The 25410-nt window shown below is 37.9% G+C and overlaps 1 protein-coding gene across 2 annotated transcripts in view; it reads right to left on the bottom strand.

Moving 5' to 3' along the window:
• Positions 1 to 25410, bottom strand: part of ppp2r5d (protein phosphatase 2, regulatory subunit B', delta) — a 64161-nt gene that overhangs the window by 19937 nt on the left and 18814 nt on the right. For both annotated transcript variants that reach the window (XM_077247011.1, XM_077247010.1), the window contains exons 4-6: positions 14714 to 14913; positions 4561 to 4671; positions 3059 to 3151 (exon numbers count right to left, since the gene is read on the bottom strand). In XM_077247011.1, the coding sequence (XP_077103126.1) occupies positions 3059 to 3151; positions 4561 to 4671; positions 14714 to 14913 (404 nt within the window). The remainder of the gene's footprint in view (positions 1 to 3058; positions 3152 to 4560; positions 4672 to 14713; positions 14914 to 25410) is intronic.

Genomic DNA, 25410 nt, shown 5'->3' with positions numbered 1-25410 from the left:
ACCGATTATCGGCACCGATATTACGCATTTTTATGATTATCGGAATCGGCCATTTTCAAAACCTATTTGCCGATAAAATAATTTAATTTTGAAGTGTGCTTTATTTGGCTCTGATTCAGCCCCCTCTGTCGGATCTCACCACTCTGTAGACTAGACCAATACCCCGCACATCTGATTTGTTGGGAGTCACGAGTCCGGCCCATCAGCGCGGAAAGCTGAAGGCACTGAAAGTTTTGCACTCTCACACTGCACTTGCTGACTGGATCTGCTTCACTGATCATGCATCAGTTGTCTCTCAAAGTTAAGGCAGTAGCAGACTTTGCTGAAGTAGCAATAAATTACTACACTGTAGTTGCAAAACACCTCAATATAATAGGACTATAATAGGTGATTTCCACGGTGCAGAAAACACGGTCGGAATCGCGGGAATCCTGACATAAAAACAGAATTTACTGTATAAAGCGGAATGTCACGGAATTTGTCAACTTTTTGATTAATTAATAAAAAGCAGGTCAGTACAAATCAAATTGAATTTCAAACCGCAAAAAGACCATTTAAATATGAATCCTGCCTGTCTCTAAATGAATGGTGCTGACGCGTGATTTCATTTACCACACACACACACACACACACACACACACACACACACACACACACACACACACACACACACACACACACACACACACACACACACACACACACACACACACACACGCGCGTGACGCTTGCACTGTTTTCAGCCGCATCATTATATGAGGACATGATTGCATAAACATCATCATCTCCAGAGCCGCTTCATGAGCTTTTTAATGCTTCAACTGAGTAAAGTTACTGTCATATCATAAACACACAGAAACTCAAAGATCTCCACAGCAACCCATCAAAATAAAAGTTTGGTTTTTCATAGGGCCCTAAAAATGTAATTTTTCATCAAATTTTTAATCAGTCTTTTTAATTAGACGCGTGATTTCATTTACCCCCCCCAACACACACACACACACAAGCAATTAATTAATTAGAAATGCTTTTTGATTACTAAAATTTAATTTAACCATTAAAATAGTCTAAGTTTTACAAAATGCTGCTGGGTGCTCCCTGCACTTTTTAAGTTATTAATAATAATAATAATAATAATAATGTTATTATTAACAGTTCTCAGATTTAAAGATATGTTTAAAATAATTTAAAGAAAGTATTTGTCAAAACCCTTTGTTGAGATTAATTTTGACATCAACTTACATTTTTACACCAGACATAGGCTATATATCGGTTCAAAATATCGGTTATCGGTCTATTTGATCTGTAATAATCGGTGTCGGCCCTGAAAGGTCGACCCCTAGTTCTGAGACCCAATCCCAGAAGCTACGTTTACATGCATCACAAAATAAATCAGTTTATAATCAGACTGATAGCTCAATCGGACTGAAAAGCCTTCCTGTAAACACTTGTAAACAAACAGTTAGTGTAGACCTTATATAATCTGATCAAAAGGAAAAAAATAAAGCATGTAAAAGCACAAGACAAAATCTTTGCTAAATATTTTCTAAAAAAGCTCTTGTGACAAATCTCAGCTTTCATTTTTGTTATGTCATCAATCCAAAAGACAGTTCCAGTGGCTTTTTCTTGTTATGAACCCGGTGGCTGCGCTGAAGTTTTGTTCAGAATACATGTAATTGCACATGTCAACGAATCGGACTGCAGTGTTTAGGGTTCAAATAAGCAATAATTTCAGAATCTGAAATCGGATTAGACTTATTTGAAAAATAGTGTATGTAAACATACCAAGTGAACCACTCTTAAACTTACTCTTAAAACACTGCTAGGTCAATACAATTCTAGGCTCAGAATCCTTCTCTCCAGATACCAGTGTCATCATCAATAATAATAATTTAAAAAATCTGTCCACCAAAGTTCACAAAGTAGGGACATCCCGAGCTGATCTCAAGGATTGGTATCGGGCCGATTAAGATTTTTTTTAACTGATCGGTATCAGCTATATAAGCCTGATCCTTTATTTAACATCAACTCGTGTGGCGTGCAAGAACCAATGAGGTCTGTTCTAGCGTGTCACACACGTTCAAGCTTCTTTTAAGCATATTTGATGCGCACTTTTTAAACAAATCCCTCAAAAGACTATAAGGGATACTGGCGTAAGACTATATGAGAAGTTGTTGGCATTACACATTATCTTTGTTCTGCTGTTTTCATTTGTGCTATTTCTTGTAGTTGTATCATCTGTTCTTATTTTATTACAGACTGTTTACTTATATTAATAATTTACAATTATATTATGCTTCTATAAAATTTATTAATTTGCTTTGTTCTTGCATTCCATGTGAAGTCTGGTGAGCACACACACGTTGGTATTACTCCTTAGTGATGCAGGGTTCCAGACTGCGACAATTTTTTGAGAATGGGCGAGTAAAAATGTTGTGGTCGCATTTGTGTGAGTGCATAGTCATGTACTACTCAGTTAAGTTCACGCGTGCGCAACAGAACGCCGTTGTATCAGCAGCTGCTGCAGTCCGTAACTTATGTTCAAAATGAACGAGTACAACATGAATCCATTTGCCAAACCGTGTTTTTGACTTATCCTGAATCACTACGGTACGCCTATAATATTCTGACTATTTTATCCCGGGGTCGGCTCGGCTGCGGAGTTGCTTGACTTTAATAACTTTAATGTACTTGAAGTGTACTTTAATGTACTTGAAGTGTGCACCAAGCACTAGGAAAACACATGTATTGGATCGGGACTCGGTAGATACTCGGTATTCAATGACTCGGATCGGAGGGACCAAAAAACTTGATCGGGACATCACTAGCACAACTAGATATTAACATGATGATCTACTCTTGCTTTAAACTTGACTTAGTATTCTACACCGGCAAGTGCTGAACACTTTACTGCAACATATTTGTAAAACCTTTAGCTGCAGCTGGCTTCAGTTTCCTTACTGACCCTCACAATAGAGGGAGTGTTTATATTCCTCTGATTGTGTGCTGATGAGGACAAACCAAGATGCAGATGTAGATCAGAAGAAAGGACACTCACCAACATTACAAACTTTTGGTCGATGTATTTTTTGGCAACATTGGGTTGGAAGTCAGGTGACTCGAGGAATCTTAAGAAGAATTCATAAACCAGCTGAAGAAGGGAGAAAGAGGGGGAGAGAATAAGAGATATAATAAAGATTAATATATGATGAATGCATCTGTCAGGTTCTCTTTGCCACCAAAACAATAAATGCTGTCAGTCGTTGCAAAAATTAATTTAACCATTTGAGACAGACACCAAACCCCAATGAGCTGAAATGAAGCCAGCAGGGAACCACAGAAGTGACTGGAAGGCAATGCACTACATAGGCAGCAACTCTGTAACCCACACAAATAGTGATTGATTTTGACTTTAGCATAGTGATAAATCTAACAACTTCATACTTCAAATTATAACACTAAGATAAAGTCAATTTTAATTTGACTACGCTATTTTTATCCACACTATTTTGTATGAAATGATATTTTTATATTCCACATCCTCTTGCTTCGGCTACCTTGGATATGCATTGCACTGAGCTCAGGGAAAAATATGAGATTCATCGCAAAGGACACATGTGATGCTGTCTTGAATTTACATAACGTAAACAATGCACATGAAAGGGAAACCACCAAGAACCACTACCAAACTTTAACACACTATAGGGCTGCACGATTAATCGTGTTTTAATCGTGATAATGATATCTGCTTATTTTGATATCTTGTATTAGTAAGGAGCCTCCACTATCTTTCCTGCTTGAGGTTGCCAGATCTCAAGAGCATAAATCACCCAAACTGAGCTTTTATCTTAAAAGGATACGTTTTCTGTCCAATGTTCTACTTAATCTCCTCTACCTGGCATCCATGCGCACACACTTTCTCTGGGCTGCAAAAGAGCGCTGACGATCGGACAACACCGACAAACATATACGTGTAAGTTTAGCGATGTCCATTGTGAAATTCTGCTAGAACGAAAGTGTCATACAGCCAATCTGTGTTCACGGCCCATCGTTTTTTGTATTGATTTTCCATTTTAATGAAGCTGTCATAGCTGGTTCCATGAAGTCCATGTGCCATCAACAGGCCTATTAGGTGAAGTAAAATGGCCTTTATTACTTTACCCCTTTTGATAATTATTTTATATATATATATATATATATAAAAGAGGAAGATGAGGAAGAGGAAGATGAGTTAAAGAGGAAGATGATTTAACACACACACACACACGTGTATATATATATATATATATATATATATATATACACACGTGTGTGTGTGTGTGTGTGTGTGTGTGTGTGTGTGTTAACTAATCTTCCTCTTTCTCTGGAATATCTGGATATTAATCATGATTACAGTTTTTGAGCAAAACAATCATCATCATCAGTGCAGCACTAATACATTAAAGATTTTTATAAATATGACACGGCTTTTAGGGCCGAATTTCGAAGGCTGATATTGCAAACTTAATGATGGACTGGGTAGACAACAAGTGTTATGATAATATAATGCTCCACACACACCTGCAGGTGTGGCCACGCGGCCTCCAGAGTGGGTTCATCCTCTTCAGGGTCAAACTCTGCTCCCGTAGGATTGGAAGAGGGCGGAAGAGTCCTGAACAAGTTTACAGAAAACTGAAAAAGAAACGCATTATCTGTCATTACATAAACAGAAAAACTGTCCACTCTTAGAATATACTAAAAGGACTATAATAAACCACAATACCAAATAATAATTGTCGCAAAACTTTTTTTTGAGAAAGTATCACGGCACCAAGAAGTATTAGTACCAAGTAAGCAGTATTGTGTGGATTTGTCGTCATTGCAGGGGCTTTTCTGTTTTATTACTTTATTACAGTTCACGAAATATCATTATTGCTACACTGGGATATTGTTATACAAATTATATTTTTGAATTGGTTTTAAATTTCTTCACACAGAAAACTGACTTGTAAAGCCAAAATTTACATTCTGAAATTTAATTTATAATTGTGTTTTCAATAAGCATTATAAATGTTTCCAAACCTCTCTAAAGTCCACCAAACTTATCATGGAAGGCACTCTTGCTGTTGCTTTTGCTGTTATATTCCACTTGCACCATTATTAATTGTTGGCTTATGTAGAGATGTGTCAGATGGACGTTTTTGGCTGTCAAATGTCAGTTTTCGCTTGATAGGACACTGTTAATTGAAAAGTTCTCTTTTGAATTCCTGTGTTGCGTTTCATTTTAATTCTTTGTGTCTTGCATTCTGTGTGAACGTCACCAGAAATAAAACATGCCAATGCTGAATCTGAGCCACAAGTTCAAAATAAACAAAATATATAGTTACATTTACTAATGCTAATTAATAATCAGAATAATAAATTCTTTCAAGTAGTAATATATATAGTAGGGCTGGGCGATATATCGATATAAAAAATATATCGATATATTTTTAGATGCGATATGGAATTAGACCATATCGCATATATCGCGATATAGTTCAAATTTGCACTGTGATCATTGCTCTCTGCACTGCTTCCCGCACACCCGCCACTGCTCCTCCTCTTTCGAGGGGGGAGGGGCAGGAACAGACGCTCAGCCACTCTTCAACAAACATGGAGGAAGCAACAACGTCTGCGGAGCGTGCGGAGGAATTGGTTAGTAAAAGACGAAGAAGCAGCAGTAGCACCAAAAGCTAAGACACTGGCAAGCTTCTTCAAGCAGCGCACCGCCACCACCACCACTGTACCAACCAAGAGGGGGGCTATTGAAAATGAACTGTCAAGTTACTTGCAGTCAGCAAGTGTGGATAGTGACACTGATCCCCTAAAGTGGTGGAAGGATCATGAAGTTGTCTTTCCAGCTCTGTGCCAACTGGCAAAAAAGTATCTCTTGGTACCAGCTACCAGTTCACCCTCCGAAAGGGTTTTCAGCTGCAGTGGCAATATCGTGACCTGGCACAGAGCATCTCTGAAGCCGGATGCCGTTGACAGGCTGGTGTTTCTCGCACAAAATCTTTAAATGAAGGAGGACACACTTGTCTTTCTTCAAATGTCTACCTCAAGACAGCATTACTGTTTATCAAAGTAAAAAAAGAGGGGGGAAATGTTTGAGTTGATAGTCTGTTTCTGCAACTGGTTGAGACTGTTCAGATAAGAAATTGAGTTAACAAAAAGGAAAAGGTTATCTCAAGCTGATGTTTAAAAAAAAAAATCTTAAACTGAGCACTTTATTTTGTTCTTTCTTTATATATAAATGCTGCTCATACTAGGGTTTGTCATATTTTATTATTTTGTAATGTTCGTTCGTTATTTGCAACTGTGGATTTGTTAGAAAGGAGAAGACAATCTGTAATTTGATTTTAATAAGTCATTTATAGTTGTCAAACTAAGAAATGTTTGATATTGTACTTTTCTCATAAAAAATATATTTTTTCAGAAAAAGATTGGCCTATTTTATTTTATAGGCTATTTTTATTTAAGAATTTTATTTTTATTTAAATGTGCACCTTATGGAGCTTTGATTTAAAAAAAAAGGTACTCCTGTTGTTATACAGTATACTGTTTATGTTTACATTTTATTGTTATTTGAACAAAGCATTTAATTGTGAACCAGATGAAGAAACCCGTTTATTATTTATTCATTTGATTTTGCAACTGTTCACCGAAATAGCCAGTTTCAATAAAACTACTTGTGACATGTCATATTTGGCTTTGACTTTGACTGAACATTTGCTCTCACTTTGCGGAAAAAATATCGGGATATATATCGTATATCGATATTCAGGCTAAATATATCGGGATATGACTTTTGGTCCATATCGCCCAGCCCTAATATATAGTTTGTATAACTTTAGCCAAACAATTGGAAGGCAATTTGGTGCATTAATATAGAATATATGGTGACAGGTGTGTACTGGCATTTTACAGTGGCTTTGAACATTACCCGTCCAATCAGAGTTTAGAGTCAGAAGTAGAGTCCGAACTATCCATATAATAAGAATGCATTTGGTATTTTATAATTTACCCCTCTTGAAACCGTCTGTAAACTTCGTCATTATGTTTGCAATAAAAATTCAGCTCTAAAAACCTACAAAACTACAAAATGAAATGTCATCCTTCTTTAGCTCTCATTATGAATCAAAGGCATTAAATATGCATGACCTCAAATATCAACTCCCTCTGAAGTGACAAGTGGTAAGATACTGTTCATCACTTGTGTCCAAAATGGCTGAGAGGAAGGAAAGGAGTGTTACTACTGCAGAGGGGTGGCACAGCTTTCTGTCAAGATGACGCAATGTTTCGACCACAGCCTCAATCTAGAGTCGACTCAGACCTCCAGACAGGAGAGGGAGGGCGAGACATTCTCATCAACACCTCGACCTGAGACAGGAGAGCGAGTCTAATGAGTACAAGAGAGGATGAGGGACGTGAGAGGACAATGTGCATCTGAAAGATAAGAGGTTTTAGTTATATGGTTGCGATTGTCTTACAATAGTGCAACAAGATTTATGATTAGAAATGGGGCTTGCTGATATAAATGTTCAAAAAATTCACCAAAACATTTTTTATATCAAAATGACTTTTACGTTTCCTAAAGGCTGTGCTAGTTGTTTTTCCGTGCATGTTCATGTATGTAGATATTGCTGTGTATTAATATGTATCTTTGCATTGTTGCATTTAGTTAAAACTGTGGAAAACAATTTATATATATATATATACATATATATATATATATATATATATATATATTTTTTTTTTTTTTTTTCTCTCTTATTTCAGAGCAAATACATGAATATTTGTAAATTAAATTGATGAAAAAATATAGTTTTGTATTGCAGAGCCCTATTTAGGACAGATCAAAAGAGCAGAGCAAAACAGCAAAAAGAGCAGATCTCTTTTCCGAATTATGAATGGCTGAAAGGAAACGCAGGTGTCTGGGCCTTGATTTATGACGGGTAATTACCCACAATTCCCTTGTGTACATTTACACTTGAGCAGTTTTTATCCTTGGCCTGGCTAGTAATCACCCTTGCACTGGTCAGGCAAAAGCCATTTCTGTCAATGGTCACCTGATAGGCAGAGGTGTGCACTTTCAACATGATTTGTCCTATTATCTTCTGGTCCGATGAGAATCAGCTAACAAACATATATGCCAGTAAGAAGTAGAGCCCGACCGATATGGATTTTTGGGGGCCGATGCCAATATTAGGGAGTAAAAAAGCCTGATATCGATATATCGGCCGATATTATTTATGTGTATATTATAATACAGTAGCAATACTATTTGTGTGTATATTATAGTACAGAAGAACCAGTCAAAAGTTTGGACACACTTTCCTATTCGTGTTTACAAACTTTTGACTGGTACCGTATATAGAATACAGTATACATAAACATAATATATAAACACATTTTTTGCAATGATCACTCAAATGTGGTGATCAAAGATGTGTAATGGAGGCAGGGGGAATGATAGAATGAGAATGATACATTTGAGTTGTAACCAAACTAGTTTGCATTGCATGTTCTATTCTATATTATATAATAAATACTGTTGCATAATCTTCACTAATGACTTTGTCTTTTTATTTAGTCACGTTATATTAAAAAGTAACTTATATCAATCAATATCACTGGCAAAACCTTGTTATTTTCTATTATTATTCTTGATTCCTCTAGTCTCTACCAGTGGAGCTTAAGTAAAAGTAATAATACCATAATGAAAACATGTTTAATTACATATGTACGGTACTTTTACTTAAATACTATTTTAATTAAGTCAGAAAAATGTGCTAAACGTGAAACTACTTATTATGCAAAATTGCCCTATATAAAGTGTTATAATTATATAAATTATTGGAATATTGCTTGATGTTGTAACGTAGCGCTACAGGCAGAATGAACTGACACCGCGGCCGTTGTTGCTCGCGTCGCAACAGTAAAAGCTGTTTACCCTGGACGCGGCAAAGCGCCCGTTACAAAGCATTTGTCCTTCGCGTCAGTACGTCATACATAGAATGAGGCATCAGTTTAGAGTCAGAGATTTGTCGCTCGCGCCGCATCAAGTGTAGACATCACTGATTAAAATGGCTTCAACCGCGCTTTTTTCGCATTGTGCCGCTCGCGTCCGGTGTCTTGTTCAGGCAGCAGCAGACAAGCAGTCAAGCGGTGTCTTAAAGGTAAGTTGCTAACTAGTTACCAGTGCGGTGGTGGCATGAGTCTGTGGCACGCTACGTTGTCACCTGGTGAGACGCAATGCTATAAAGTGAATAAACAATGTCCCCATCTTTTAGGGCTGCGCGACATTGAAGAAAAATGCAATATGCGATAACTCATTAAATAATGCGATATTTGATATGCGATACCATAATGCTTAAAGTGTAAAATAAACTTAAATTATCTTTAAATTTAAATATTTAAAATTATATAACCAACATATGTGTTTCACATTCTTTTTGTGACAAGAAAACATCCCTTCAACTTCTGAAAGTGAACAGCAGTGTTTTACTGTAACATAAGAACTGTTATTTTAACATCAGTGTAAACCAGCGGGTTTAGGGTTTCAGGAAGGCCTTCATTAGGTTTATTTAACAACAGAAACTGAATAATCAAATGTAAAAATAAACACTGCTTAGTTTGTTTTCAATGTATGACTTAAATATATATACTAATTATTATTAAAGCTACAAAAGTTATTTAGCCAAGAGCAGTGAGTGATTTTCTCGTTGTCTTTTCTTTATGACCCCAGTTATTGCAAGCTGTTATGATATGCATCACAATATATATATTTTGCGATATTTCGATAATTTCGATACAATGTGCAGCCCTACCGGCTTTTACTCTCACAACGAGCTTATCATACTCGTTTGCTACATTAGTTGCTAGCCATGTTTCATACCTTGTCAGTGGAGTGGAGGCTAATGTGTGCGCATCTTACGCCGTGTCTGAAGAGACCTCATTACTGAAGTGAAAGGGTTGGCTGGTGTCACTACAGTGACCTGGGTCGCCAGTAGCAAACAATGGAGCGCGCTCTGCTTGACAAACTACATAATTACACAATTTACAAGCATTTTATCCATGTTATATGTTCTGTAAAAAAAAAAAAAAAGTTCATATCGGCGGCATATCTGCGTCATATACGCCGATACAGATGTATCTGTGACAGGCTCATATCGGCCGATGAAATCGGTATATCGATAAGTATGTCGGGCTCTAGTAAGAAGGAAAGAAATACTAAGAAAAAAAAAAGAGTAGTGGAAGTTAATGTTTAACATGCATGTGTATATAGACCAAAAATTTGTGTATGCAAAATAAATGTGTATGCAGTACAAGAAAAAAATGTCATGCAATCAGTGAGGCAAAATGAGTTGACACATTTAGATCTCAAATGAAGATTCATGAAAAGTTTTTTAGATTATAGGTTTAATATACAATATCTCTAAATCCTCCATGCCACTTGTCACTTGTAATGAGTTCTTGTGACTCACGTGAAGGGTGAGTCACACGATACAGTGCAGCTGAGGCATCACCTTAGTGTGTTTCCAATTCTGTGTTTCCGGATCTCAGAATGGTAGGAGAGGATTAATGTTGCCATGGAAACTGAATTAGAGGGGAAATTTTCCATTAAAAAAAAAAAATACATTTGATTTTTTAAACGCAGTACTTTATTTAGCTTCAGTTTCGACCATTCAAGAGGGGTAGAGTGGTGTGAACTAAGCCACACATTGCTTATATGCACGGGGACCATGTATAAAAGGTAATGGGGATATAGCTGTGCGACATGCTTGATATTAAAATCACCCTGTAATCAATAATTTGATCCCTTAAAACTAAACATTGATCACCAAAATTACATTTATAAATAACTATGAGTCATTGAGTCCGTAAAAAAAAAAAAAGAGTCAACAAACTGAAAAAATAAAACGAGTGGATTTTTTTTAGGTAATATGTAATGTAATCGTAATAAAATACATAATAATATGTAATTGGTATCGAAACAAGTATCGTTCAGAAACGGATATCGAAGTCAAGGTATCTGTATTGGTATCTGTATCAGCCCTAGTAATAATAGACAGTTTTAGGTAATTGTGGCCCACAGCTGCTTAGCAGAAGTATTTCAGTAAGACAGGAATAACGTGAGTTAGCTGGTTAGCCGGAGGCCTACACAATATAAAACACAAAACTACGTATTTTGAAAACCAGGTAGAAAATATATACATCAATAATTATTCATGCTTACAGGTTGTGATTGTGAGGAGCAAGCTGGTCCAAATAAATTGGGTACTGACCCATCTGTCAAGAGCAAGCGTTTTACGAATCCCACGCTGAACTCAGAGATTTGAGAAGAAGTCATCAGTAAAATGACCTGTTTGTGGTCAAGATGTTCACTGGTGGACAGCGTACAACTAAGGTGGTTATTATGCAAATGTATTTTCGTGATGTAGAACCGTCACCCAGTGGGATTTGAAATACAAACGACTCGTATAGGTGGTTCAGAGTCAGTTCTTCATCTTGGGAGACAATAACTTTATTTATCGTGCACTTTCGACTCTACAACTTTGCAGAGCGTTTACATTCACAAACAGCTATATTGCACACTGCATGAGAGGGAACAGGGCTCGAGACTAACAATGTCCTATTGTCCTGGGGACGATATAAAATGTGTTTAGGACGAACAGAAATATTCTTCAAGACGCCTACAGGACAAAAGACATTTTTGTATGCGTGTTCATTTATTACTAGCCTATTAGGCTAACTTACTTAGCATGAGAAGACGCGCTCTGTTGTAGTCAGCGCTTGGTCGGTAAATTTTGGCATTTTCTGTTACTATAGTTACTTTCACTGGCCGGCTACTCAGCCGGAGACTTGTTCCGCGGTACCGGGTGCATCTATGAAATGGCTTATTGACATCGCAAATATGTTGCGCTGGTTGAACAACGGTAACGTTAAACCGATTGCTTTGCTTTTCATATTTGCTAATAGCTATCATTTGTGTCTGTCTCAATGGGGCTGTTTACACCTGGATATAAAACCGATCTTCAATTCCCGCGCTATATGCAGATTTAATTAAGTTCTCGTCACCGAAAGCAACAGATATGAGCTAGCCTAGATTTTATTGATCATCAGCTAATTTCAAAATCAAAGACCGCAATAAGAGAGAGCGGCGACAGCACTGGTGAGATCATTCCATTTCTTTACTTTTAATGAAGATGATTGTGTCTTAAGCGTCTGCGACTTTTATTTGCGGTAGTTTGCACGTTGGCTTGATGAATAGATCGCTCAGCTGCTCATCTGCGGTGATGCTGCAGTAGCGCTGTCATATCTGGCTATAAAATGACATATAACTTATCAGACGCTCTCACACGTTTATTTTTAAGCATTGTTGGGAGGAGTTAAATCTACATAGGTGGTTTCAAAAACCAGATGCATTTACACTTGTCCAGTTTCATCTGGAATGCAGCCCAGACCTCCTTCTGAAGTGGTTTGAGTGATCGGATTTAAATCCGTCTCGAATGCGTTTCAGAGGGCATTTTCACCAGGGGCCTCATTCATAAAACTGAGCCTAGAATCCTTACTAAAAGTGAACGTGCGCCCGAAAGCCAAAAAGGGCGTACGCAAACAAAAATTGAGACTTATAAAACCGTGCGTACGCCAGAACCTGCGCTGAATTCACCTTATAAATCCCAGTCATCGTAACATTGTGCGCACATGCGTCTCCACCCCGAAATAACCATATATGGAGCTTACAATGCCTAGCTTTACTATGCATATCCTCATCTGCATATCATTTGCATATGATTATTCATCCACGTGATAACATGTTTAACGGTTCCAGACATTAAGAAAATATGAAATACGGATGTCATTAGTAAAAATTATTTAATAGCCTATCCTTGCCTTGTTTTTCAATAAATCAAATTGTGTAAAATACATTTCAGAGAAAGTTTCTCTCAATGTTTTTCACTGGCCAAATAGTATTTTTAATTGATTTATATTTTTAATGGAAAAAGATGGTTTTGTGCAAATGCACAACAAGGTCTATTTTCTCAGACAATCTGCTATTATCATGATAAGCAATTAATCTCTGTAGTTAAAACATTAAAACACAGCATGTCAGAGGAAAAGTGTTCAAAAGCATTGCATCCACAACAAATATTTATATTTATTGAATATAAAAATGTTGTAACTTCTCAGTAATGATTTCGTGTAGTGTTTAACACCATTAATGAGAGTGGCATTTTAATCTAAATGTTTATATCAGAGGTAAAACATAGTTTAAATCATTCTTTTATTTATTTAAACTGTATTGTGAACATGCACTGTAGGCCTATTTATGATTAGGACGTATAATGAATGTACAGTTTTAGAAAGGCTGAATCAGTTTCACTAAGCGGCAAAACGCGCTCGCTGGCGCGGACATTTAAGAAGGGATGGATGTTTGCTTCATGTGATAGGCTTGGTTAGTGAAATTATGTTTGTATTATCTTTCTGTATATGTATAATTTTCTTTAGATTTTCTGTCTAAAAGTGACCAAAAAGATATTTAACTCCAGCTCTCCATCGGTGTCGCCAAACTGCTCCATCTCCAAAACATTCGTACGCATGGGTCAGAGTTGGCATGCAGGTGCGCAAATTTTCCCGTCAAGTTTGTTTTTATAAATCACAACTTATGCGTCGGAAGTAGCGTACGCATCTTCCAGGGCCAGTTTTGTGCGTACGCAACGTTTATACATCAGGCCCCTTGTCTTTTCACGATCGGATAGCCATCCGATCACAGAAACGCATGAAGTGGACAGGTGTAAACAGCCCCATAGAGCTTGCTTTGAAAAGCTTGCGCGCCAACGTCATTCATGTCATTGGATCACTTGCTGGTGACGATGCAGCCTGTGGGCGGGCTTAAGAGTCCACACGTGGGGAAGAAGCCGCTGATTGGCTGAGAAGCTTTCACCCAAAGCTTTCCTCGGGCTTCATAATGGATGAACTGCTAAAATGAAAATCAGTCACTACTCACCATAGGCCTGGGTCAAAACGGAGGGGCCGGACCTAAAATCCCAATGGTAGCGCCGCGGGTAGTAGTCACCAGTATTTATTTGTTATTGTTTAATCCAACCAACTCAAAAACGTTTTGAGCTGTATGTATTTTTCTCTTAATTTTCGTATATGTAAAAAAAGAATTTTTTTTTTTTTTTACCTGTTTACAGATAACTACTTTGAATGGAGCTAAATAAATATATTAATATATATAATAAACATTTTAATGGTGTTTTTATTATTTGACTAACAACTATAGATGATAATAACAAAGTACAGAAAGAACATTTTGATTTTGGGACGATTGACATTCACTTTAGGACGGTTCAAATTGTTTTTCAGGACAGTTCCAGGACGGAGGTGAAAAAAGTTAGTCTGGAGCCCTGAGAGGGAATATTCGAAAAACCATAATAGGGGCATTTTAATCAAACAAAAAAAGACAAAGAGGAGCTTTAATAAGAATACAAAATAAAAAAAACTCAGACTTTGGTAATATCACCCATGCCTATCGTCTTAATTTATCGTGATTATAATACTGACCAAAGTAACGGTGATAGAATTGATTTTATGATATGATTTTTACCATAATCAAGCATAATATCATCCCCTAAATGGGATTCATTGATGTATGTCTGCTTAGCGGATATTTGTGTCCTCTCACCATGATGACAGCTTCGGGGTAGATGGACTCTGTGACCACGTCACGGTTGTGTGTGATGTACTCCACCATTTCATTAAGGCCGGCTCTCTTCACCTCCTTGTACTTGAGATCACTTAGTGGATCAGTCACAAAGTCAAAAAGCACACAGCACTGCCGCAGTTTCTGGACAAACAGTTCTTCTCGATCCAAGGGTGGGGCATCTGGAATAGAAGACACAATAAACAAAACAGGCTGAGTGACACCTGACGGGCAGAACTGTCAATCAAACAGACCTGCAATCCTTGCAGGGAAGATTTCTATTACCTCGTACAGTGCTGTTTCACACCAACACACCATTTAAGCAGAGGAGGCTCTCTGGTCCACCAGAGTCCCATTTACACCCTCCTCTCACCTTGCCCATGAACCTCACGTCTGTCCAAGTGTTGTGAACTGTGTGTCCCTGCATGAGCTTGTAGAAAATGACACGGTTCTGCCAGGGCGCTACACTGCTGCAATTATAAGACCATAACTGGTCTGGCTGAACTGGAATCAGATGACCAAGTACTAGGGATGGGGAATATAATATATCATATTTTAAAATGTAATTTATTCCTGTGATTAAAGCTGGATTTCCAGCATCATCACTCCAGTCTTCAGTGTCACATGATCCTTAAGAAATTCTAATACGCTGATATGGTTCCTTAAGAAACATTTCTTATTATTATTATTGTTGAAAACTATTGTGCTGCTTGATATTATTGTAGATTTTTAATGATTTCTTGAGGAATAGACAGTTCATTAATACAATAATTCAAAGAACAGCATTTATTTGAAACAGAACTTCTTTGTAACAATGGAAAAGTCTTTACTGCCACTTTTGATAAATATCTATCCTTGCATATACAACTTCGATTCAGTGATTAAATTGCATAATAAAGTCCCCATGTGGCTTTATTCACATATTACAATGTTTTTGAAAAAATATGCGCAAGAATATATGGAAATACCTAAATATATTTTATTACTATGTATTGTTATTTTGGTACATTTAAATAGTTCCATTTACTTGTGAAAATACTGTGAAAAACAACACTGCATATTACTTTTAAATATTCACAACAAATGGCTATTGTGGGGTTTTTTTTCTCTCAACGAGCAATTTCAGACCAAATATATAAACGGGGAATATATAGAGATAGCATAATAATACATTTTACATTCTCTCATATCAAGTACTACAAGTATGTTTCACTATCAGCGCAGGGAAAAACAAAACAAATATTCAGTCAGCAAATGTAATGTAACTTGAACATGCATCAGGCTAATTTGTCATTTTAAAAATCACACAGAAGAGGTATTAAATCTGACAGTGTTTTTTGTACGGTAACGAGGAAGGGATGGGGGATTGATCCATTTTTGAGCAGCGTAGGGGACAGAATAGAAACGCAGGACAAAAATCTGGGTCACAGATGACAGCTTCAATGAATCTATATTAAACAGGATCCACAGAGAGCTTATATCAGAACATTATAACATCCCGTTTCACATGTCACCAAACACAAATGGCACAGTACCTGAAATGTAATTGCAGAAGAGATCTCAAACCAACAGTATTATTGTGAGATTTGCATGATTTTTTTGATTATTTATCTCTTTGATGGTGTCCTGCATCTCGATTGTGTGCATGTACGAATTGTGTGTGCCATATCTTTAAACCCTGCTGACACAAGTGAATTCTTTCAACAATGCTTTATGCTGGCGGAGGATAGCAGGATTTCCAGAATAGCTGCAGGCCATGAACCTCATCATCCTGTAGTCTGAAGTAGGAGTGTGTGATCCGGAGATCTTATGCAATGGCAGAGGAGAAGCTCTGAGAGTGATGAGAGGAGGGATGGAGGAAGAGGATGGACTGTTGCCAGCAGGTTTTCTGCTGATGAATGCACAGGATGGCTTTCATTTTGATCTAATCAAATCAAATTTGCACTAGTCTAGTACATGCATTTAAAAGCATGAAACTATACTATAATCAGAGTCAGAAGACAATGATACATGGTGGGGGTGCACCCATTATGAAACATGAGGCAGATACTGATTGCTAATCATTTATTTTACCACTCTTATGTATTAGGGGTTGGCAATATACCGTCTGAAACTACAGAGGTGGGCAATAAAACTGATTTCAATGATATAGTGGTATATATTTGTAAATTGTCAACTGTTCCAAATGTATTCAAATGTGTAATGCATTAGATATTCATGTATTTTAAATAATGCTTAAAAATGTGTACATTATTATATATATGGTTATGGACCAAAAATTAGAATATTGTGTTTTGACATATCATCCCAATTTGTTTTTAAAAGACATTCTCTACTTTTATTCAGCAACGATGCATTCAATTGATAGAAAGTGAAGGTAAAGACTTGTACATTGTTACAAAAAGCTTTCTATCAATTTATTGTTACTCTAGCCCCTTTCACACGGCGCGTTGATCCCGGGAAATTGCCAGAACGCCTTCTGTGTGAACGCAAACACGACCCGGGATTGATGCCGGGATCAATGCCGGGTTGGGGACCTAGTAACAATCCCGGGGTCAGTCCCGGAACGCGCGCTGTGTGAACAAAAGCCGTAACCAATGCCGTGTCGTAAAGATGACGCTGAAGTGAAAGCAGGCTAGTTTATGATCGAATCAGAGAAAAAAAATGCACAAGCGTGGTTTCTCCAGAGAGAAATCGCAGCTCATAAGCAAACTATAGACGCTGCTGAGACATTACATGTCACATCAATGTCACGTGTCTTTACGGGTTGTGTGTGAACGCACTCTCTGATTCCGGAAAATCACTGGCAGTGTGAATCAACCAAAATCAAATGAACCCAGGTCAAATCCCGGGTCACTTTATCCGTGTATTTTCCGGGATCTTTGTGTGAAAGGGGCTAAAAAGATTTCTACTCCAAATAAATGCTGTTCTTTCCCCCCAAAAAAGTATCAATCCTTTTCTAATTATTTTGACTGTAATAATATTTCACAATATTACTTGTGTACTGTATTTTTGATAAAATTAATGAGTCTCTTCTGCTCACCAAGGCTGCATTCAAGAAGCATTACAAAAACCTTACTGACCTCAAATTTCTGAACAGTAGAGAAATGTCCACTAGCGGGTTTTTATTTCTCATCTCCTTAAATATATCTAGTAGTAAATCTAATGCAAGGGCTAGAAATCAATTAATCCTTTGCTGATACTTCCTCGTCATCTTGGAAAGCGCTCAGCACAGTTCATGGTTGCATAGCAACGACAGACGCAAGCGCTTGTTGAAAGGAGAAGCGGCCGCGTTTTTCAGGCGTTTTAGACGCGATATGTGAATGGCCCCTTACACAGTACCTGCATTTGTGACACGTCTTCTCTATTGAAGCCAAAATATTGCCATATTTCAGACATACAGGTCTTTTTAGGCACAGGTTCTTCGCTGTTGTCATTTTCCTCGCTTGTCTCTACTCCCGCCATTAGTTTTTATTTTCCACTCTCGTCTCACTAGGTTCCCCTTGGGCCCGATCTAGCCAATAGCATAATAGCACCAACTGGGGAGGTGGGTATAAAGATAGAAAGGCCCCATCTGATTGGTCAAATTTGGATAAACAACCTATGCATGCGTGCAACACACAAATGCTTGCCACATAAAATAAATGTAATTTATCGCACCTCTCTGCGATACGGATATCGCATATACTATTATCGCGATGACGATAATTTTTCGATATATTGTGCAGCCCTAATTACTTCACAGGTAATATGATTTTCAGGCTGTAAAACTGAAGTAATTTCAAGGACTGAAAATATGAATACATAGGATTTGAACAGAAATATTTTACAGGCCTTGGTTTTGGGACACATTCTTGATATAGACCAGGTTTGAGCAACAACTGTAACCCAGAAGACTCTGACAGTGCACAGGCACCCGCCAGATAAATACCCTATATTAACTGAAATAATTTTTTTTAAATTTCATTGCCAAGACATATAGGTACATTTATCTACAGGAAAAGAGCAGTGTAAATATTGCATAAGGCTGTAAGACTGGAAAAACTGGAAGGATTTTAAGAGAGGGCCACTCTCTGAGAAACAAAGGAAATTAACATTTGAACTCCCTCTAATGCACTATTGAGACGATGGTCTCACCTCCCTCATCCTAATCTACATTTCTCTCCCCATTCTTCATCCTGGCAGAGATCTCCCAAACTCACACAAGAATCTAAATGGTTTAATGTGAATGATTATCATCAAGGTTTATACATGTTTGGTATTATTTGAAAATGTCTCAGTGTGACTGGTACAAATGTCTCATTCCCAAAGAAGTAAACCAAAAGGTAATAAAGTTCTTAGGAAGTTTAGAAATATCTTCCATACTGGAGGGTGTGTCTGAGTTAACACCTTCTGACCATTTGACTGAATGCTAATTTTCCACTGCTAGCAAATTGTGACTTACAGGTAAATTTGCACTGCGGATGATGTTTAGATTTGAAATGAGGTCTGGGTATATAATGAAACGCAGCAAGAGCTCGGGGCCTTTTCTGTATCTGAGATCGGCCCGTGAGGCTGAGAGTTGCGTGACTCTCAGCCTCACGCATTTCTTGTCGGGTAAACTTTTTCCTCTTTGTTCTAGAGCATGTGATGTTTTGCATTGATTACCTTGGAATTGATTATGGAATTGTAATGATACATTTACCTGACATATTAAATTGTGATAGGTATTTGTTGTGAAAGAAATAGTTACAATTTCAAGCATTTTATCAAAAATGTAAGCACTTTTCAAACCTTGAAAACACAACATCAAAATTCAAGCATTTTCAAGGATTTCAACCACCCGTACGAACCCTGCACATTGTGTATGAAACCAAGTTGTTTCTTCTCCCATGTTCATTGGCCATTTACTTTTATGTAGGCTATTTTGGGAAAAAATGAATGAATTTACGTGAGGTAAATCCGACAGATCCTCTGAATTGTCAGCAGCCATATCACCCTGTAGCCCAAGACTGGTTGTCCACTGAAGCTAAGCAGGGCTGAGCCTGGTTAGTACCTGGATGGGAGACCTCCTGAGAAAATCAGGTTGCTGCTGGAAGAGGTGTTGGTGAGGCCAGCAGGGGGCGCTCACCCTGTGGTCTGTGTGGGTCCCAATGCCCCAGTTTAGTGATGGGGACACTATACTGTCAAAGAGCACCGTCCTTCGGATGAGACGTTAAACCGAGGTCCTGACTCTCTGTGGTCACAAAAAATTCCAGGATGTCCTTCGATAAAGAGTAGGGGTTTAACCCCGGCATCCTGGCCCAATTTTCTCCTTGGCCTCTGTCCATCATTGCCTCCTAATCATCCCCATATACTGATTGGCTTCATCACTGTCTCCTCTGCACCAGTAAGCTGGTGTGTGGTGGGCGTTCTGGCGCAATAAAAGGACCGAGGAAAGGTGAGAGGACAGAACTAAGGAGAGAATACAAGAGAGCAAGAGAGAGAAGCTGTAGTGGTAGGACTACTACAAAATTATAAAATGAAGGTTTCTGTTTGTGATCAGTTCACGGTACGTGCTGCAATAATCATGCCTTGAATTTGTTGATGGTATGTCATATTTGTTTGTCTCAAAATGTCCATTTCTATCCATAAAACTTGCCAGAAGTCATGGTTTAAGGGGTTATTTAAAAAAAAATCTTCCGGAGGTGCATACCCCCGGACCCCCCCGCGCACAGCTTGGTAACAACCTCCGGCACGTAACAGCACCGCTGCTGGAAAAATTTCTAGGGGAAACACTGCACCTTTAATATAAAGCATGTCTCATCTTTAGGAAAATTGAATTATGCACTTTCCATGCAGAAACTCAGCGTGTGTCCTATCATCAAACTACAGTATATCGATATAAAAAGGTACAGCCTCATCCTTCACCATTTATAAAAACATACATAGATTTACCATACAAAGTCACTATACCGCCCCGGCCATACAAGATGACACTGCCACAACCCACACAAAGCAGACACTTTAGCAGCACACTGTCAAATATCTCACAGAGGACCTATTCGATTAACTCAAAGCTGTCACAACTCCTGCAAATCAAACCGGTATGTGACAGACACTGGAGCTACAGAACCCGCAGGGAAGCATTTATCTCTCTCTCCGTCTCTTATGCACATACATACAATACAAATGACACAGAACAGAGCTGCAGCTTGCCATTTAGTCCGTGGTAATTATTGCATAATGAGCTGTGGATTTCCTTGAGTCCTGCAGATGGAAAACAGGGCTGAGCACTGGAAGAAAAGCCCTTATGAATGTGGGATTACTAGACCTCCGGCAGGAACAGAAGTTGCCTACTGCTAGAATCACAATTCTCTTACTATACTTTTTTTCAGGCTGGGCAACTATAACAATAATTTCTGTGAATAATATTTGCTAGAGATTGGCATGGTGTTTTTTCAGTTAGGCTAATAGCTGGTATGATTTGCATTGAGAGATGATTTTATGGAAAGTACCCCATGCCAATCTCTAGGTATGGTGAAGGGAATGTGATGGTGTGGGGCTTTTTTATTTCCAAAGGCCAAGGGAACTTTATCAGGACGCATAGTATCCTGGATCCATGAAATAACTGGCTTTGAAAAATAAAAATTTGCCTGGCTCTATGGGAATTTAACATAGGGGTGTCCTGACTTATGCAACCTGTATTTTAAGGAAGAACATTTATTTATTTATATAAGATACATTATTCATTCACAAAGAAAATTGGTGTCCTTAAAGGTTGGATTTTTCCTCATTTTTTAAATTAAGGCATTAAGATCAATTTCCAAAAGATGATTTTTTATTCCTCTTTTTAGGTGTGTTCACTAATGCTAGGCACTGTATATCGTGGTTATTTTTTTTCAATATACATAACAGCATTTGTCACTGACTGATGTTAGGTGCGCAGTCGTCAGAAAGAGCAGAACACAATTGGCTACTTTCGTGATGACGTACACCACAGACCGTATTACGCTGATCTCCATAGTTTTAGCTACAAAATGAGCGGCCCTGACCGCAATACAAATGTGACTGAACGAGTCTCCACAAGTGAGGAGAAAGCAGACAAAATAGTTGATAAGAGAGGAAAGACTATTCCAGTGGTATGGAAGTGGTTCGGGTATCTGAGATCTAAACTTCAGGTTTCAGCGTGCCGGAGAGTGGTGCCGACTAGCAGCGGGAATACATCAAACCTGTTCCACCATCTGAAGCAGTTCCACCCGATAGAAGCAGCACAAACAAAACTTTAACCGGCACAAACGAAGCACAAACAAGACTTTTTTTGCGTGAATTGGAGCATGTGGGGATGCCGAATGACCTCAGAATGACCAATACATATGAGTTTAATATCTAGGAAACCAAAACTTCACGCAGTGATTGACAGGCGGGAGGGGGCGTGAACGTCTGGAATGCATTTTCAATTTGCACATTGAATTTTGCTACATTCATTGCGGGACATTTCATTAAAAAAATGCAAAATCGCAAGTGTCTTAACTGTGATTGTAAATGCAATTAAGAAAAATAACATTTAAATTATCATTTTGCTATAGTTTTTGCTTGAACATGTTAAACATATCTAATCATTTCTGTAATATATTTTTATTTTGCAACTTATAAAGCGTTAAAATATGTATTCAATTTACATATAAAGTGTTAAAATATGTATTCAATTTACATATTAAAACTAGTGTATGAAATGGCAAATGTAAATTATGTAATTTAATTTTAATTTTGCACCAAACATTGCACAAATCAAATGTAATGGCAAATGTAAATTTAAAAACAGAAATGCATTGCCATTTTACATATTGCATTTCAAATTGAATATTGCTACCCATATGCTTACATAGTCTTGTAGCAGGTATTGAGAAGAGAATATTATTGTTATGATGGGTTATTTCATTGGTTCATGTAGTTTGTTATGGTGCAGTACCGAAAGACTCCAACAGGTTTCATAGACTTGGCAAATTCATTTTTCAGAAGATTGTAGGTACAGACATTTGTTGTGGGCGTTCTTGGCAGTTTTTCTGAGGCTTTTATATTGTTCATATCGATATCGGAATTATATCGTATCGACCGAAATTAAAAAATATATCGTGATATAAAATTTGGCCATATCGTCCAGCCTCAAGTTCAACCTAGTTTTCATTATCGGTAAAATTCACTTTTGGTCGACCTCTAAAAATTACAAGAACTTTAGTTTTAAAAAAAGAGAGGAAACAAACAGGGTGCATTTATGTAATCTGAGAGTTTTTATTTTTTCTTCTAAAAAGTGTAATGATTGTTTCCCCACACTTGCAGCAATGACAGCAATTAACAGACTTCATATTGTGTCTTTTTGTTTTTGCATTATAAACACTTAGAAGACCTCATCACATGGTCAAAACATTTATTTTAAACAAACAGATTACTCTAATGGCACAAGAAATCTAAATGTCTTTAGCCAACATGAAACAGATGAACTAGGTCAATAAGTACAAACAATATTCAAAAATAGCAACAAACGTCTCCTGAGGCATTTCCATAGCAAGATTATAATGTGACTATTGTGGACTATTGGCAATCCACAGAAAACACCCAGCGCTTTTGAAGAGCACATGCAATAACCTCAAGGCTCCTAAACAGATGACAAGAAAGAGGGGTTTAAAGCATTGTGCATGGTTCTCAGGGCAAACGGATTAAAATAGTCTATTAAAATGATAAGTGGTCACATCGTTGTGTGCTGTGATGATCGTACTCTCTCACAAAACCTAGAGAAGATATTAATGCTAACTTTTGCCCTCTTGTCCCACACAACTAAGCCAATCTATATCCTTGCACATGCTCTATAAGTGCACCTGCAGTAACCACTACACAGGACAGACATCAAGCCCCGAAACACAAACAAGATTCGGAGCTGCATTCAGTGTTTGGGGTCATACGAGATTGTTTTCATATAGCCCAGGCTAATCATTCAAATTACGGCCCAATGACCTGCATGTGCCGGGAAACCAAACAGGACTGACTGAACGGCCTTTAGTCAGGGCACAAGGTCAGGAGGTGAAGCTCCTATTTCACATTTGATACTGCCAGGCTTGACAATAAGGACTGGCCGATGGCCTGGGGCAATCATGATAGATGCTCGGGACAGATGATGAACGGTCACTGTCCTGATCGGGCCAGTGCTGCATCGCCACGAAAGTTGATCAATTACACTTTAATAGGGCCCTAAAATTTCCGCGATCACGGAATTGGCCAATTTATACGGGATCTAGTGTTAACGTGGAATTTTACATATTTTGAATGAAATTCTGATTTAGTGTGAGAGAAGAACGCATGTCTGGAGAAAATGTAGACCGGGGGAAGAAAATCTGGGCGACACAACCCCTCCCGTCATTTCAGCTCCAATGACGGCATCAAAACAATGAAAGCATGGCGAAGCGGCTCTCCACGGCTCTGCTTTCATCGGCGAAAAAGTTAAGAAACTCGACGCTAAGGCCTCAGTACCGAGCCGAGCAGTTCGACCATTTTTAGCACAACCATACAGTCATAAGACTGAGAATTCACGTTCACAGGCAAATCACTGACCCTAGAGCAGGACATCTTTACCTCAGTGTTTTTCAGTCACACTAGACCACAGCCAGACCAACAGGGATTTTTATTATAATTTTTTTTTATACATTCTATTTGAAAAGTACACTATTTTAGAGCACAAAAAGTTGGGATTAATTTTACAATAGCTTCAAATGTTGTGCATCCTATCAGAGTCACAACATTTGAAGCTATTGTAAAATTAATACACTGAACTCTGGTGTATTATCATAGTGCTGCCAACCTGCTACCATTTTATAAAAGGAACAAAGCAAACATGGCTGTATGTTACAGTAAATTTACCGCTTTAACAAATACTGTTATACCATGGTCTGTTAGATTGGCTGGAAGGTGTGCAACGAAACCGTTTAATGCACAGGTAGTTCTATGTCAATTGAATCACAGTTCTATATTAATGCGCTGTTTTCATTGAAGCACAAAAATGCATATATGTCACTCCCACACAGAGCGGAGATCACGCTGCGCACACACAGAAACATTTAGGAGCACAGAAACTTATCAATGCTGCCCCACGACTTTAAGTAATAAAATAGCATTGCTACTGAATCGCTTCATTATATTTCTCAGCAACGAGAGGGTTACATCGCTATTTTGAAGTAATCAAACTCACAGCTTCATAGTTAATAGAGAGAGAGAAACGCTGAACAGATGCAGATATGAATCTCTCTTCCTCTCTCTCTCTCTCTCTCTCTCTCTATTCGCTTCGCATCGGTCTGTTCTTTGCCTCCACGTCATGCATTAAAATCATTTAATGCACAGCTAGCCCTGGATTATCCATTACTTAAACCACATTTTACTAAATGCAAAAACAAATTTTAGAACGCTCTGTCTCAAAAATGCACTAACTACATATTGAATATTACCCTAATGCATTAATAATCAAATAACCTATTATATTTTAAAAGGTATGCAGCTGAAATAAAGGATTTGAAATGCAGTTTCCACTGCACACCAAAACTGGAATTAGCATGAGATTAATACTGTGCATTACATATTTCCTCAAGCAATATCTTAGTACAAGTAATTGTATGTTTAAAATCTTCAGCCGTCAGAATGATGGTTCAGTGACAGTGTTGTATGCCTCACACAAT

The sequence above is a fragment of the Siphateles boraxobius genome, unplaced genomic scaffold (assembly GCF_051911475.1).
Source record: "Siphateles boraxobius isolate OS27281-9 unplaced genomic scaffold, OSU_SipBor_1 104, whole genome shotgun sequence".
Lineage (NCBI taxonomy): Eukaryota > Metazoa > Chordata > Actinopteri > Cypriniformes > Leuciscidae > Siphateles > Siphateles boraxobius.
The sequence above is the reverse complement of the archived record's forward strand: the minus strand, read 5'-3'. Positions and strand labels throughout refer to the sequence as shown.